This window comes from Aulostomus chinensis, chromosome 23, assembly GCF_037954235.1.
Source record: "Aulostomus chinensis isolate RoL2024-O1b breed Wild chromosome 23, RoL_Achi_v1.0, whole genome shotgun sequence".
In the NCBI taxonomy this organism is placed as follows: domain Eukaryota; kingdom Metazoa; phylum Chordata; class Actinopteri; order Syngnathiformes; family Aulostomidae; genus Aulostomus; species Aulostomus chinensis.
In genome coordinates this window covers 11705770-11721675 of record NC_141342.1, presented here as the reverse complement: position 1 = coordinate 11721675, position 15906 = coordinate 11705770, and the positions used below count along the sequence as shown (strand labels likewise).

At 43.9% G+C, this 15906-nt stretch overlaps 1 protein-coding gene across 8 annotated transcripts in view; it reads left to right on the top strand.

Moving 5' to 3' along the window:
* The window catches only part of LOC147239554 (voltage-gated potassium channel KCNC1-like), a 55307-nt gene that overhangs the window by 8833 nt on the left and 30568 nt on the right, over window positions 1-15906 (top strand). For 3 of the 8 annotated variants that reach the window (XM_086195002.1, XM_086195003.1, XM_086195004.1), the window contains exons 1-2: window positions 4185-4324; window positions 4416-5103. In XM_086195002.1, coding sequence (XP_086051128.1) covers window positions 4239-4324; window positions 4416-5103 — 774 coding nt within the window. In that variant the 5' untranslated portion in view covers window positions 4185-4238. Of the gene's footprint in view, window positions 1-4183; window positions 4325-4415; window positions 5104-15906 lie in introns of those variants that run through there. The other 5 variants (XM_086195005.1, XM_086195008.1, XM_086195007.1 and 2 more) reach the window with 3 other exon arrangements.

The following is a 15906-nucleotide window of genomic DNA, read 5'->3' as shown; positions in this document are numbered from 1 at the left end:
AAAGGGGAGGTGACCGCAGTGTTTTCACCATAGTGTAGTACCACGCTCTCTCCTGTTGGGGTCTCCTCGTCACTGTGGAGTGTGTGAAAGAGGAGGGGAGATCATGTAGAGATGTGGGGATGAGGGATGAGGAGAAGGAGGAAAGGAGGGAGGAAAGCGATATGGATGGAACAGCGTGACGCCTTGTGGTTACATCCTTTGATGAGGTAGCGGGTGGTAAGAGGAAAAAAAGGCTGTGCATCAGAAACTCATACGTAACGCACACACACGCGCACACACACACACACACACACACACACACACACACACACACACACACACGCTACACGTTTGCCTGCAAAGCCCTCTTTTTCCCCATTGGTATGTTTGCCATTCAGCTCAGCTGTATGTCTGTCTTACATCCCTGCACTTGTTTTCTTCTCATTCTTAATCACTCCTCTCTTTCTCTTATTAGTATTGCAGACCGCCACCATCACCCCCTCCTTCCCTCCCTCCTCCCTCCCCTCCCCTTCCCTCCCCTTCACAGGTGACAGCCTTAACCACTGCAAGGTTTTCTCTATTTCTCTCCTCCCCCACCTTTCCTCTCCCACCTTCTCACTTTGCATCACCTCCTGTATCTTACCTTCCCTTTCCCCCCTCCTCTCCTGTCCACCTCTCTCCTTCTCCATCACCCCCCTTCCCTCTGTGATTGGTAAAGGTTTTTGCTTTTTCTGCCAACTGCCGGCTCGGTTCCGCATAGTCAGCACTCCTCCAAATTCCTCCCTGCCTTCTCCCCCTCTCTCCTTTTATCTCCCCCTATCCCTCCCTTCTCTCTCTCTCTCTCTCTCTCTAGTGTGCACTCTCCTCCCCTCCCCCTGGTTACTGCTGCTGGTACCTCACAGTCAATGCATCCCATAATCCCGTGCTCCCTCCCCCTCTTGCTGCAGTGTTTGTGCTAATATATATTAGCGTCAGTGCAGCCCTTGTGCACGAGCCTTGTGCACCTTCTCTCTCGATCACCCCCACTCTGTCTCGCTCACACGCTCCACTGCAGGAATGATGTCCTCTAATCAGAATGATTAAAGCTTAATTTGACCTCACAATGGTTTTCTTAGCATGTTTGTAGCAGCCAGGTGAGTCGGTGTGTGTTTGTGTGTGCGTGCGAACGCACCTCCCTCCCTTTTTGCTTTCTCTCATCTTGTGTGTGTGTGTGTATGTGTGCAGTGAGGTGAGCTAGTAGCCGGGTGGCGCAGGGCATGGTGGCCAAATCAGGAAATGCTGCAAGAGAAAGACAGAACCCCCCCCCCCCTCCCTTCCTCCAAGTTTGCCTCTTCCTCATGCAAACTATGCCTTCTTCCTAACCTCCGTACTTTTTCATCTCTGTTGGATCAACTTCCTTCCTCAATTTTGCACCTGACTCTCACTTTCTCTTGCAACCCCCCCCCCACACACACAACCCCCACTTTCTCTCACCCCCCGCCCCTTTTTGCTCTCTGCACTGCTGCCAGCGCTCAAACTGCTGAGACTGACTCTTAAGGATGTGCTTACCTCCTCTATTTTTTTTTTAGAGCTAAAACTGCAGACATTCTCCTCCAATCAGAGGTCACGTATCCTGAATTTATTAACTTCAATGTTAAATCCAAAGCTCAGTTATGAGTAAAACTTACATCCTATCCCGGTTAAACAACTATACGTGAACGTATGCTCCAGTAAATGTATAAAAATCAATAAACTGACCACACATGACACCGGAGAAACAAAAGACATTTAACCACAGTTACAGACTTGTGGCTGCCCCGGTATAAAATATTCAGTAACTGGTGCAAGTGAAGTGAAGAACATAAGAATGTGAAACAACAACAAAGCAATGGAAGTGATTCAACCGTGGGATGAAAAAGCTTCCAAAAAGTTTGGGCGAGCAACTTTGTCCCAGATGAGTGAGAGACAGCAGGACTGTCCATGATGCTGAATGTATTTCATCTCACAGGACAGAGACTTTAGTCCAGTTAATTAATATTTTAACTGATTTAATCAATACAATCACAAAGATGTTGATTACCTCTGTAGAATGACAGTGAAAAACTCACTCTGCAGAAAATTCTTTTTAAATGCCCCCCCCCCCAAGCTGATGCTCCGCCAGCAAAGACTTTCAAAACTTAAGAAATTTTTTTAGATTTAAGTCAGTTTAGCTCCATCCAGGTAAGTTGAATCAGCTGCACTTGTGTTTCTGTTGCCATGCAGTAGCCTTGGTCATGAGATCTTACCTGCGTGCTGTTAAGTCTTTTTCCAGGATCTTCCAAAAATAAAAATCATTAAAAAACAAAACACCTCAAAATGAAATCTAAAAAAAAAAGTAAGTCAATTTAAGATCTAAGGGCAAAAAAAACCCCCAGAGACAGCCAACTTTTCTGAGAACAAAAAGTTGTTCCCTCAGCCTAAATGATCAAAACGACAGAACACACATACACACAACCACACACACATACACACACACACACACACACACACACATACACTCACAAGTAAAAACAGAAGAGAGGCCACAGTGTCCTACATGACAGGAAGTGTAAGGGAAGAAGCCAAACTGAAGAAAGCTTACTTTGCAGAGATGAAGAGTGGACGAAGATGCAAAAAGAGGGGGAAAAGGAATGTATAAAGCAGTGAGGGGGGAGGAGAACGGGGGACGGAGAGAGAGAGAACGAGAGAGAAGGGGGGGCTGGATAGGACAGGAGGAAGAAGCCTTGATTCTCCCCCCTCTTTCAATGAAATGTGAATCCTTTATGCGGAATATGAGAGCGAGCAAGGAAGTGAAAGTGAGAGAGAGAGAGAGAGAGAGAGAGAGAGAGAGAGTGAGTAGAAGGTGTGAGAGGGGGAGGGCCAGCGAGAGCTCAACGGAGGGGGGTTGTATTTCTTTGAATAGAGGGAATAAAGAGGTTAAAAACATAGATGTGATGCAGGCTTTTTGCTGTGTGGAAGCGTGCCACTCTGAAGCATCGTTACCCCCCCCACCCCCACACACACACCCAATGCAGCTCGCGGGCAAAAGCTTCTGACCTCTCCTGGAGAAGAAGGAGAAGGAAGCGTATAAACTCTGGCTTTTTTACTGCAGCAGAATTCATTCACTTTTATAGCGCACTCTCCTTTTCGATGCCCCCCCCATCCTCATTCTCCCCACCCCCCCTTCCCTTCCATTACTAGGGAAGCGACAATATTACACTCATGTGCTGCGTTCACTTTTCTGTCTTCTGCATCTCACTGGTGTTCAGGTGCTTGTTTGACTGATTCGTTCTGTCCTTTTCAGTCCTTCCATTAAAAATGTGATTTATAGCCCCCCTACCCCACCTTCATCTCTCCCTCTCTCCAGCCTCTACTCCTCCTCCTCCTCCTCCTCTCTGTCTCTACTTGCATGTCTTCACACTCACATTGCATGGCAGCAAGTGGCAGTGAGCATTGACATAATTGTGCATTGCATGAATCTCAGGCGGTTGGAGGGGGCTGCAGCAGTGTGTGGAGCACGCACATGAACTGATCGAGGAGATCTAACATTAGTACGGACACTGCACTCTCGGGAAGCAACACACACACACACACACACACACACACACACACACACACACACTACGCTGCGCCACCTTACGTCAGAGAGGCATTCTTAGGGAAAAAGAGAGAAAAGCAGGGAGATGGAACCCCAGTTTTCCTCTTCCTTTCACTCTGTTCTCCACATTCCAATACTCCTCCTCTCTCTCTCTTTCTCTCTCTCTGTCTCTCTGTCTCTCTCTCTCTCTCTCTCTCTCTCTCTCTCACACACACACACACACACACACACACACACACACACACACACACACACACACACACACACACACACACACACACTTGTATGCCCAGGCAAGAAAAAGAGCAGGGTTGTTGCTGGTGGGGATGCTTTTTTCTTCTTCTCTCTCTCACCCTCTAAGTCTCACAGTGGCCTAATTAGGGAGAGGATTTGAATGAACACCGACTTGAGTATCAAGCGGATCAATTTTAGAGATTGTTGGCTGAAGGAGAGCATCAGCAGAAGCATGGATGACAGAGCTGGGACCCCCCCCCCCCCCCTCCTAGCTCTCACATGTTCTCATCACCGTGGTGTCAACAATCTGAGAGGATGCTGACTCATGAGCGCACTCGAAGCCACCTGTTTTAGTTGCTCTATTAAGTTGGAGGCATCTCCGTTTTAGCTCCGTGATGCTGTTCAAACCAACTTCTCCGTCACCCCCATCATGTCTCTGCACCTGCAAGGTCATGTCGTGTCCTCCCATGAGCTGATTATCACCTTCGTAACTGCACATGCAGCCGCTATTAGCCTGTGAATATTCATTTGTATTGCAATGTTGATAATCCACATCTATTTCTCCCTTCTGCTAAAATTTCTGCCTTTTTTTTCTCTCTCCCCGCAGACTCCTCAGACTCCTCCCTCCTCCTCCCTTCGGTTTCTCTCATCCTCTCCCTCCCCCCCGGTCCTCTATGCTCAGTTCGGTGTGTGTATCCTCTTTCAAAGGGCGCAAGGGTGGGAACAAGTCGTCCAACAAAGCATGTTACAGCGCAGACATGACTTGTCCGTCGGAAAGCGAGAAAATCGTGATAAACTGCGGGGGGGTGCGGCATGAGACCTACCGGAGCACCCTAAAAACATTGCCCGGTACCCGCTTGTCGTGGCTCACCGAGCCGGACGCGTTCAGCAACTTTGACTACGACCCTAAATTAGACGAGTTCTTCTTCGACCGCCACCCGTCAGTGTTTTCCTTCATCCTCAACTATTACCGCACCGGGAAGTTACATTGTCCCAATGATGTGTGCGGTCCCCTGTTTGAAGAGGAGCTGGCCTTCTGGGGCATCGATGAGACGGACGTGGAGGCGTGTTGCTGGATGAATTATCGGCAGCATCGGGATGCTGAGGAGGCGCTGGACAGCTTTGAGACTCCAGAACCGGACGCACCTGACGACGACCCGGCTCTAGGCGGCGCGGATGGGGACTTGAAAAGACTGTGCATGCAGGAGGACGCGAGGAGAGCGGGCTGGTGGAAAACCTGGCAGCCCAAAATATGGGCACTCTTTGAAGACCCTTACTCCTCCAAATATGCCCGGGTGAGTCCCCCATGTCCCTCCCTGAGGGACCAACTTGTTTCTGTGTTGTTGCATATTCTGCCTTGTGGTGTTTCTGAGCTCTACAGGAGTCAGGACAAGTTTTTAAAACTTTTCTTTGTAAACATTTTTTTGTAACTGCAGATGAACTAGTGCTTTATAATAATAACCTGCTAGCCTCTCTCTGTCGGTATGTACGCCATCCCTGACAGTATAGCAGGATATAGACGTACTGATATTGAATAATTGATGCTGAAAGCATAGGAAAAAGGGAAAATAGCATGGTGGCTATATCTGTTGGTATCTAGTGCAATCAGGGTTTGAATCAAACACACACACAAACACACACACACACACACACACACACCTCCATGTGTTAACGTGATATATTAGACATCTCATATCAGCTGTATTCCCACTGAATGCTGTTTTTTTATGGCTGTCATAATTCCTATCGCCCTATTCAGCAACTTGAGCGGGTTTAATATACATCTGTCTCTGAACGCATCCTCCGCTGCGCCTCCTGCATCCAAACGCCTTCATTAGGTCACATTTGTCCGTTTACGATGCACATCAGTGCGCCGTATTTCACCTTAGTCTTATTTATTGAAGCACCGCAGCGATGAGATTCATACGACATGGAATGTTGGAGAACATGTCTTTCCCCCGCGTTTGCCCTTGGTGCTGCAACATTCTTGGCTCCTCGCGTTGTCCCAGTTGAACGCTACATGGCTTTTACGCACGGTGTCTAGTGCTGTTACGCACAACTTGATCTCATGTTGGGACGTCATAGATGGGTTTTTTTTAACCCCCCGCCGTAAATAGTTAATGATTTAACCATTCAAAGCAAACGTGATGGCATCCAATCACACAGGTATGTGAGTAACAAGTACCTCTGGCTTTGTTTTTGATGGATGACAACAGTACCAGTGGTTAGAGGTTACAGTTGTAGACTAATCCAGCTGCTTGATCACCCCTGCTTTCATTTTGGATTCTTTTGTGAATCCATTGAAGTTTGATCATCTTGTCTCGACCCCCCCCCTCCCCCCCCCCTCCTGTTTTTACTATTTTATCTAGATACCGTGAGTGTGTGCATACTGTCAGTCAGACACCTGCAGCGGTGAAGACATGAATGCCATCATATGCGTATAACAGCTTTAAAAAATATGTTTATAATTACAGATCACACACACACACACACACACACACACACACACACACACACACACACACACACACACACACACACACACAGACCCCTGCTGACACCTGAATTGTCCAGAGGAAGTAAGAAAGTGTTGGGCTGTGACAGACAGTTAGTCTGGATGAAGCCACCTGATACGTCTCTTGGCTCTGGATGGACTATGGATCTGGCAGGAAGTGCTTCTCTAACTGTCACTCTAATCCCAATCAGATTGATTTATCACCATCCCACCCCCGTGTACCCCTGCCTTCCTTAACTTATGCAACCAACCAGCTCATTAATGCTTCAGGGTCAAGATGATCGAATCTGAGAACGAAGGCAAAAAGTATTCCTCTAACATGTAAAGCAAACAACAACATGAAAGAGATTCATGTGAAATTCTTTGACGTACAGTGACACTTTTAACACATTAATTGTTAGAATATGTTCTTTATCGCCATTTGTCCAGCTCTTAGATGTGCTTGTGATGCTATGCTGGGGTTATGCAGAGTACAGAGCCTAGTTTGCGGGATTCATTTCAGCTCCTGCAAACTAGGCTCTGTTTGGGGCTAAATACATCTCCGTTTCCTTTCTGTATAGGTCTAATACGCCGCTGTTATATGTCACACAGCGATGTGACCCAGATCACTCCACCCCCCCCACCCCCCCATGCTCATTTCTAAAAGTATCCTGTCCAACATGGCAGAACCTTTTGGTCTTTTCGTCCTGAGAGATGCAAATTATACGTGGAGAGAAAAAGACAGAGAGAGAGAGAGAGAGAGAGAGAGAGAGAGAGAGAGAGAGATGCAGAGAGACTAGGACAGGAAGAAAAAAAACCCAAAAGACGCTGAGATACTGATGTGGAAATACAAAGAGACAGATGAGAGGGAGAACGAGGGAGGAAGCAGGAGAGGAGAGGAAATACAGGGAGACGGGAGGAGAGACATTACTCTAATGATTTAAGGGGTTTGTTTGCGTGGCTGTGATGTAATGAATCAGCAATCGATGTCTTGATCAGAGCGTTCGACACACACGCTGGGGTACATTTTTTACCGTTCAATTTCACCTTCTTTTTGCCCACGACTGTTCGAGGCTCTAGCTATAACTGTAGTAGCACGCACATACACACACACGCGTGCATACACACACACACACACACACCACACACACACACACATGTAGAAACACACACATGCTGGTGTCTATGCTGGCTTTTCTGCTGCAGTAGACACGGGAGGAAGGAGGGGGAGCACTGGAGAGAGAGAGAGCGAGAGAGAGAGAGAGAGAGAAAGAGAAAAAAGATGGAGGGGGTTGGAAAAGAAAGGGAAAGTGAGGAAAATGGAAAAGGGGTGAGATAGTAGAGAGGAATCGAGGAGAAAAGGGGGCAGAGAAAGAGGAAGATGAGGAAGGGGGGTACTGAGATAAACAGGGAGGAGGTGACAACCATAGAGAGAAATCATTGCATGATGGGGGTGGGGACCCTAGTCTTAGCGTCTTCGATTATCTTTGAAGGCTCGGGCTATCCAATCTTCCTAACAACCCCCCCCCCCCACCTGACTATTGATTGATATTTTATTGATTATATTCTCTTTGTCTGTTTTTAAAGACATTCTCTATGTTTCTATATCACCTCTTAATATTAGAGAAGTCGCTCGGGCTGCTTCCAGTCCGTCGGACGGCAACACAACCGCTCACACATTGACAGGATTCATGGCCGTATATGTTTCTGTCTGATGAGGTGTTATACGATACCATTTGCAACTGATTTCTGTATTGATCCGGGGGCTGGTTGACATGGAGCCATCAGAACAGCCAAGAGGAGGCAAGAGTTGTTAGATTTGGGTTTGAACCTTTTCTATTACGTGGGATCCTAATTAGATAAATGAAGATTCATCTGTTGTAATGAAGTGTAGTTATTGTTTTGTTATTGACCCAGACGTAATCTAATTGGATGTAATCACTTGTCAATCAGCGGGTTGGGAGGGTGTTAAACGGAGATGGACAAGGTGATATTTCCTAGTCAGACTTTGAAAGCATCCTTTGGGAATTCCGAAATGTATAATCACTTGAATTACTACTGAAATACTAGATACTTAACATTACAAATGTCTGCAAGATGCAGGTCAGTTGTAGAATAATAAGATACTGAATTTTCTAATAGTTATCCTGTATCAACTAGGTTAGTTTGAAATGTGCAGAGCCGATATTAAAGAGAATATTTCCATGGATTGATATCAGCTAAAATAAAGTTCATAGTTTCTCGCTGTTAAACCATTTCATAGGATCACCGAAACCAAAACTGATATCGTAACGATAATAATAAATAACAACATTATTTATGTTGTGCCTTTCAAAATAAAGTTACAAGGTACTGCAGAAAACAGACTAGGCAGTATAATGTCGTATAAAAACAGACAAATGACGTAAACGTGAGTGTAGTGAGTGTTTCAGGGAGTTTTATCTTTAAAAAACAGCTAGGTTGAACTGCACAAACAAAAATATTAGCTGTTTATTCTGTAGATGGTGCCTTTCTTTGAAAGGATGACCCGACGTGTTAATCTGGGTGTAATTATTCACCAAATTTCACCAAGAGGAGTTGAAGGTCAGAAAATTCCAAATGAAGCTCAGGTGGATGTTATTGTTGTTGTTTTTTGCAACCATTTTCAAGCTTTTTACCTTCACTCACCTGCTGCTTGTCTAGTCTCAGCTGTGGATTGTGGGTTTTTTTTGGTTCAGTTTTATTTTGCTTCGTTACCTCAGTCAAGGATGTAACTTGCCCGCCGGCGCTTGTTTGTTTGTTTGCAGGAAATGTAAAACAAAACAATGGATTTTGTTGAATTTCAGTAGAAGGATTAGTGATGATATGTTGAATAAGTAATGAACCGTCGGAGGTGTCGTAGAATTGTGCATCCTAGATCCTGAAGACTGTGAAGAGCCAGTTTGAAATGGTTGAAAAAAAACCAAACAAACGTCTTCGGGCAGTCATCTTGATGGTATTCAGGGTTAGTGATCTAGAAAACGGATTTTAGACACTTGGGAAGAAGCATTATGAAAGGATGAAGTAATTTAAATACACATGAGCATGTAATTTCATCTCGAATATTGTGTTAAACAAGTGATTTCAGCTTGCTCTTATTTTTCTGTTGCTTTTTGCTGATAAGAGGAACTAAAAGAGATCGAGAGGATGCAGAAAAATAAAAGATTTTTTTTTTTTTTTTTGCTGAGCGTGACACCTATGAGCCGTTGTAACTTTACCGTCTTGATCGTACCCGTCGTTATCGAAGTATGTACATTTTGGCGTACTGTATTTCGTCTACCTCAGCTGGCATCCTTTGACTTTTACAAACATTTAATCTCGATATCAATAATTAGAGAAAAAAAAAGGCCCATAAACTTAGATATATCTTCTGATTCTGGATCAAATATCTCATAAAAATATGAGTCCGTTGTAACAAGATGTAAATGTATTAGCTCAGACTCCTTTATTGACAAACACCAAATATAGAAGGACTCAAATTCAGGACAAAAAAAAAGAAGAATCTGACATCTGACTATCTGGATGTCGTCCCATAATCCCCCCCCCCCCTCCCCACCCACCCTGCAGGTTCAGCTGTGTTTCGGTCACTTCCAATTTTTTTTTTCTTGCACCAGAAGGGCACAGTTGTCTTTGTCAGCAATATTTCCTGACAAAGCACCATTTGTAGCTCAGCAGCACATACAAAAATGCCCCCTGTGCCCCCTTCCAAATCCATGTGCCCGTGTTTGATTCTCTCTTACTTTTCGGGGCGCGGGGCTGGGGACTGTCCCTTAAGGTCATATCTTGGTGCTTCAGGTACAGTGCTGTCATAAACACAAATGTGACCTGTTACTGTGACAGCTTCGGAACAGGTCGTCTCCGGGTATAAAATCACTGTGGTGGACAGAAAATCAAAAACCAATGTCCTGATAGGTGTTTGAGGTGTGTATATATAGATACGGGGCAGGGTTTGGGTGACATTACAGTTTTGGTCAGGGACATTGCGTCACATTTTGAGAGAAGACGACCCTGAGTCCGGCTGTATCAGTAACATCTTCCACTAATTCAGCTATAATCGACTTTTTCTTTTTTTTTCTACAGTTTGGATTATTTTTGTTTGTATGTTTTTGAGCCACAAATAACTCACAGCTTCATGAGACTGAAGGTGTGCTTATCCAGGTAAACTCAACAGAAGATCCAGAGCTCTTATTTTCCTCAAAGGGATCTCTCACCCACTGCAACAAGAGATCCCTTCCACAGCGAACATCCCTCGCCAGCGTCCCGCTGTCAGCAATGATGTCAAAAAGTGCTGATGTCTTGCTACTTTAATGGCGCTCTTTTGTGAACTGAAAGGTTTCTGAGTATGTTGAATTAAACTTTTACTTTCAGCACTGGGGCTATTTTGTAATTCGTGCTTCCGAGTTTTTTTCCCCATTCAAAGCTGGACCCTGTTTAAATTAAAAAAAAAAAAAAAAAAAAGCCTATTTCCCATTTCCATTCTTGTTCTTCTCCCTGTGGGCTGCATCTGAAAATAGCAAAGGGAGGGAAAGGAGGCCTTAATTTCATTCTCCGGTGGCAAATCTGTTCCTCCATTACTGACGAACAGAATGAGACTTGTATGACCCATTCAGCATGTGAGCGGAAATACTACAAGTGTCTGCCGAATTACCTCGTCTTTACAGAGAATATCGTCTTAAGTTCTCAGCGATACGTTCAACTTTCCTGTATCTGCCACTGGTAAATGATTCTTGTTCTGTTTCAATTTTCCCTGACAAGGTTTTGTACCTCAGAGCTTCTCATGTTGTGTTTGGATCCTCTTCCTTGTAACTTGAGTGTTTTCCTGTAGGTGATATTTTACTGGACAGTTGCTCTGTCTCAACAAGGACGTGATCTTTGTGTTGAATAAGTCAGTGGTACTGCAATGGAATAAGGAAGCTTAACGTCTTCTTTGTAGTTTTACTAGATTATTTCCAGGTTTTCACAACTGAAAAGTAACGCACTGTGATTTTGTAAAAGGCGAGACGTCAAGGCTTTCGTTGCCAGTTTCATTTGAGTGTTTATCAATTTGTATCATGGCAAGCGCTGCCGCTGAAAATTCTCCATCACTGATTAATCTCACTATCGTTGTCGCAACTAATTGATGAATTTAGTCAATAAAATGTCAAAAAAACACCTTTGAAAACGGCTCATCCTAATTTCCCTGAGCCCTAAGTGACATGTTGAAATGGCTTCATTCCTCCATCCAGTCAGTCTAAACTCCGAATACTCTTCATTTCTTAGTGAACGTCACAATAAGCAGCGCAGATCCTTAACGTTAATGAATTTTCAGCCGGTGAACGTTTCACGTTTTTCAAGAATCAAAAAAAGTTGGCGGTGAATTTCCTTTTGATTGACTAATTGATCAATCGTTGCAGTTCTGGTCTCATCTATCTTAAAATAATGTATTTTCCACAGACAAAAAAACAAAAGGAATTCTAGATATTTTACTCATTGCAGGGGTTTGTGCAGAAAGTTATGCACAAATAATTCTGCGTAACTTTTCATGAGATATCAAACAAGTATTTAATGAGAATATTTAAGATATTTTAATCGTCTAGTATTCATGAAATAGGTAATATTGTTGTTTTTACCCTGGTTATTTGACAGTATCTCTTGGCTGTACGTCGGGAGGATTCATCTCCTGTTGCGTTTCACTTACTGTGTGTAAGCGTTACTGTTAAATGCATTTGTTGCAAAAATGTTAATTCAGCTTCTTGCTGATAGTAAAAACACAAAACAAAACAAAACTGTTGCTTTAAGTATCAGGTTCCATTTCAGGTTGATGCCTTGACATCATCTGTGATTATGTTGCCTCAAATGCTTCCTCATCCCTCACAAATACCCCGTCTTTATGTATCCTTGTCCATTTAGCTGTGCTGGTTAAGTGCTGATTCAGCGTTCCTCTGTGCAGGCAGTCAATTAGCAGGACCCTGTAGTAAACCCTGGATATTTAGCTCTTGTGCGCGGGAGCTGAAATGGTCCAGGACAGTGGCATGGCGGAGAACACACACAGTGCCAGAGCCGATTACAGTGGTGGGAGTCTGAATTCTCTAAATGGAGCAAATCTTGTCAAATCACGCGGGAGAGCAGTGTATTGTGTACTACAGTCACACACACACACACAAACGCACACAATGCCACATTCGGAAGCACGTGTTTGTAAACAAACAGTAACATATACATGAAAAAAATTGCTTTAATCGTTGTAAAATTAAATGAGTAAAAGTCATTTCACCGCATTGAGCTCATCAATTATTCACAGGCAATATCCAGGACGTAGTGTAAGTGAAAGTGAAGCACATTTACCAACTTCCATTACAAAATGCATCTTACGTTTGACCCTGCGGAACACCTGACGGAGCATCAATCACTCTCAGTACGCTCACCTTTACACATTGGCCCCATACTCTGTAAGTGTAGCTGCCCATAAACCATTCTGCTGAGCATTCGCACTTACAGGCCAGATAAATCAACCCGTCCGCCACACCTCCACATGTAACCCCGCGAGCACTCGCACACAGACCTGTTTGCCAAATCCACGCGTGTAAAAATGGCACTAACGAACAAACGGAATGTTAATGAGATGACAAACCAACGTTATTCCAATCAGCTATTATATATATATCCACAGATATATACGCTGTATATATGCCATATATAGCAGGATCATGGCTCAGTGTGTACGTTTTGTTTTAAAAAAACAACAACTTCTTTTAAGTTCTGAATGACAACAAAAACCAATAAAAAAAAAAAGTTTAATTCTTTTGATTGGCTATTTTTCCGAAAACGATCTGCACGTGTTGTGAATCTTCTTCCCTTTCAAACCATCAAAGGATGTTTTCGAGGAAACAGACGTTTGTCATTTCTTTGGTCACATTCAGTACAAGAAATCAATTATGAAAGATACTAAACCCCTAATTTCTCCTGATGGCCCTGCGATGGACTGGTGACCTATCCAGGGTGAACCCCGCCTCTCACCCAGCGTCAGCGGTATAGAAAATGGATGGATGGAACCACGTTCGATCATTATTTGTTCTCTAAAAAATGTTAAAGTCCTGATATATTAAATCCAAGGTGATATTAAAACAGTTGCTGATTTCTTCTGTGTGGCAAACTCACAAAAACCTGGAAATATTCAGTTAATGAACCCATAAATCGTTCATTATTTTTCCTGTGGCTATCTTCAATTTTTTTTCTATTAACACAGTGAACACAAAGGAGGACTGTGTGTGTGTGGGGGGGGGGGCCTTGAGGGTCAGGAGTGCCTTGCTCAAAAGCATGTCAGCCGAGTTGAAGGGCGCTCTGACTCGATATGGAGGATATTCCCATGTGTGAGGCCTTACTGATGATGATTTTATTATCAGTGCCGTTTTGTACTGGAGGACCCACCCTGCTGCTAGTTACTGCTCTCTTCACACATCTAATGAACAGTTCTTCATCTCGGCCTCGCCGGCCATGTGTTGTTGCCCCGCAGCGCTTAAACAGTCAAACTGGATCTCTGCTCATTCCATTGGAAAATGACATTGGAGGGCGTCACTGGGACAATTCCTGTGTGACCATCTGCTTCCTTGTGATTGTCCCTCCTGTCCAAGTGGCAGCCAAGGCAGTGTGTGTGTGTGTGTGTGTGTGTGTGTGTGTGTGTGTGTGTGTGTGTGTGTGTGTGTGTGTGTGTGTGTGCTTCAGCGAATGACCACTGAAACTGGAGATGTGTTCTGATCTCTGTGGAGGACGCTCATGCGGAAACACTTCACAACTTCACATTTGTTTGTTTTACTCTTTTAGGAGATTTAAATATATACATGTGCTGTCCAAAAAAACACTGTGTTTGTCCTGCAATGTCTCCCTTTCTTCTTTTATTATCTTTTATTAGGTAGATTAGCGAAGCACAAAAAAAACAAAAAAGGACGGTGAGAGAAAAGGCGGAGGAAGCGTGACAGTGGTGGGTCATCTCAGCTAATAGAGCAGGGACGGCTCTGCCAAACTTGCTTTATGTGTCTCAGACAAGACGAGCAGGACAGGAGAGGACGGATGGAGGAAGGAGGGTGAGGAATGGAGGATTGGCGAAGAAAGAGAGGGCTACGTCGCAAGGACAAATGCACATAATACGCTGCAGTAATCTGGGCTGAATACAAAGTGGATGAGAGGGAAAGGACACATGTACAGCTCACTTACCTCCACACAGTATATTTGTTTGGCTTCAGAAATGTTTTAGCGGACTGCAGTGTGAGGGAAATGGAGGGGTCCTGCAGAGAAGAGACGACAGTGTGACGCCTCGATAGTGTGTGTGTGTGTGTGTGTGGTGTGTGGCGTGTGGGAGAGCTTACCGATGTCAAGGAGTTGAGTCATTGAGGGAATCTCTTAAACAGAAGTCTGTGTTGTGATTGAAATTTACCAGGATCTCTTCCAAGAGCACTGACCTCACAGATTCACTGCTACCAACCCGTTAAAAAAAGAAAAGAAAAATCTGCAAGGATTACCCAGAGCTGAAACTAATTATATATCTAAATTCAGTGCAACCTCCCTCCAACCTCCCCCTCCTTCAGCTCCTTCTGCTCTCAGGTACCGGATAAATATGCGTGTGTGTGGTATATTTACAATCATGGAACACATGCAATAATAATTCATCCATGATGCTCACCTCAAATAACTACCACCTTCCTCCACGCCTCACCTCTCCTGCCCTTCAGATACATGGGTGACCCTGAGCAGTGGTCTTTTACTGCAGCTGATGGTCCTGCATCAGGCCCAGCGAGACCGGCGCCCCCCAGAATTTCTCCCCAATATCTTCTTCAATCTTTCTAGAGCCTGGTAAGATTTGAAAAATGGAAAATGATAAAAAAAAAAAAGATAGGCTGAGTCACTGATTGATCCATGTGCACCTCGAAGTTTGGGCGAGTACATTAGAATGTGTCTCACTTCAATCAGATTCACAGTGGGGACACGCCTACTTTTTTCGTTTTTCTCAAAATGTGCAGAAATGAAACATAATATCTGGATTATATATATATATATTTTTTTTTTTATGACAAGGAATTGTGACCACCAAGAGGTCCATTCATTTACAATACCAGTATTTTTTCATTCTTCTTCATTTCAGGAAATACCATCTTAAACTGAGAGAGAGAGAGAGAAAGAGAGAGAAAGAGAGAGAGATTTGGTTTATATCTGATATTCACCAATATCAGTATTTGGATAAGAGCGAGTATTTATGATATTCACATTTTGTACATAAAAAAAACATGTCAAGACTGTGAATTTATTTTTCAAAACTTTTTGGAAAAAGCCCTCAAGTCATATCTACTGCGTTGTCTCCTCATAGTAATCAACAGATGTCGTGCTAAGAGGAAGAGTGATGCTGGACTGATATAAATACAACAGGGATCACGATACTTGGGTCACGATACGATCGTATCGCCGTGTCCCGCTCTATTGCGATGTTCTACAGGAATTTGTAGTGTCTTCCGAGGTGAGTTCAAAAGTCGCTTGTGTTCCCTGAATTTCTAATAGCAGTGAAAAAAGAAATGCGTTTTCTTTGTCCAACACATTTTTTAAATTCACTTTTTTCATT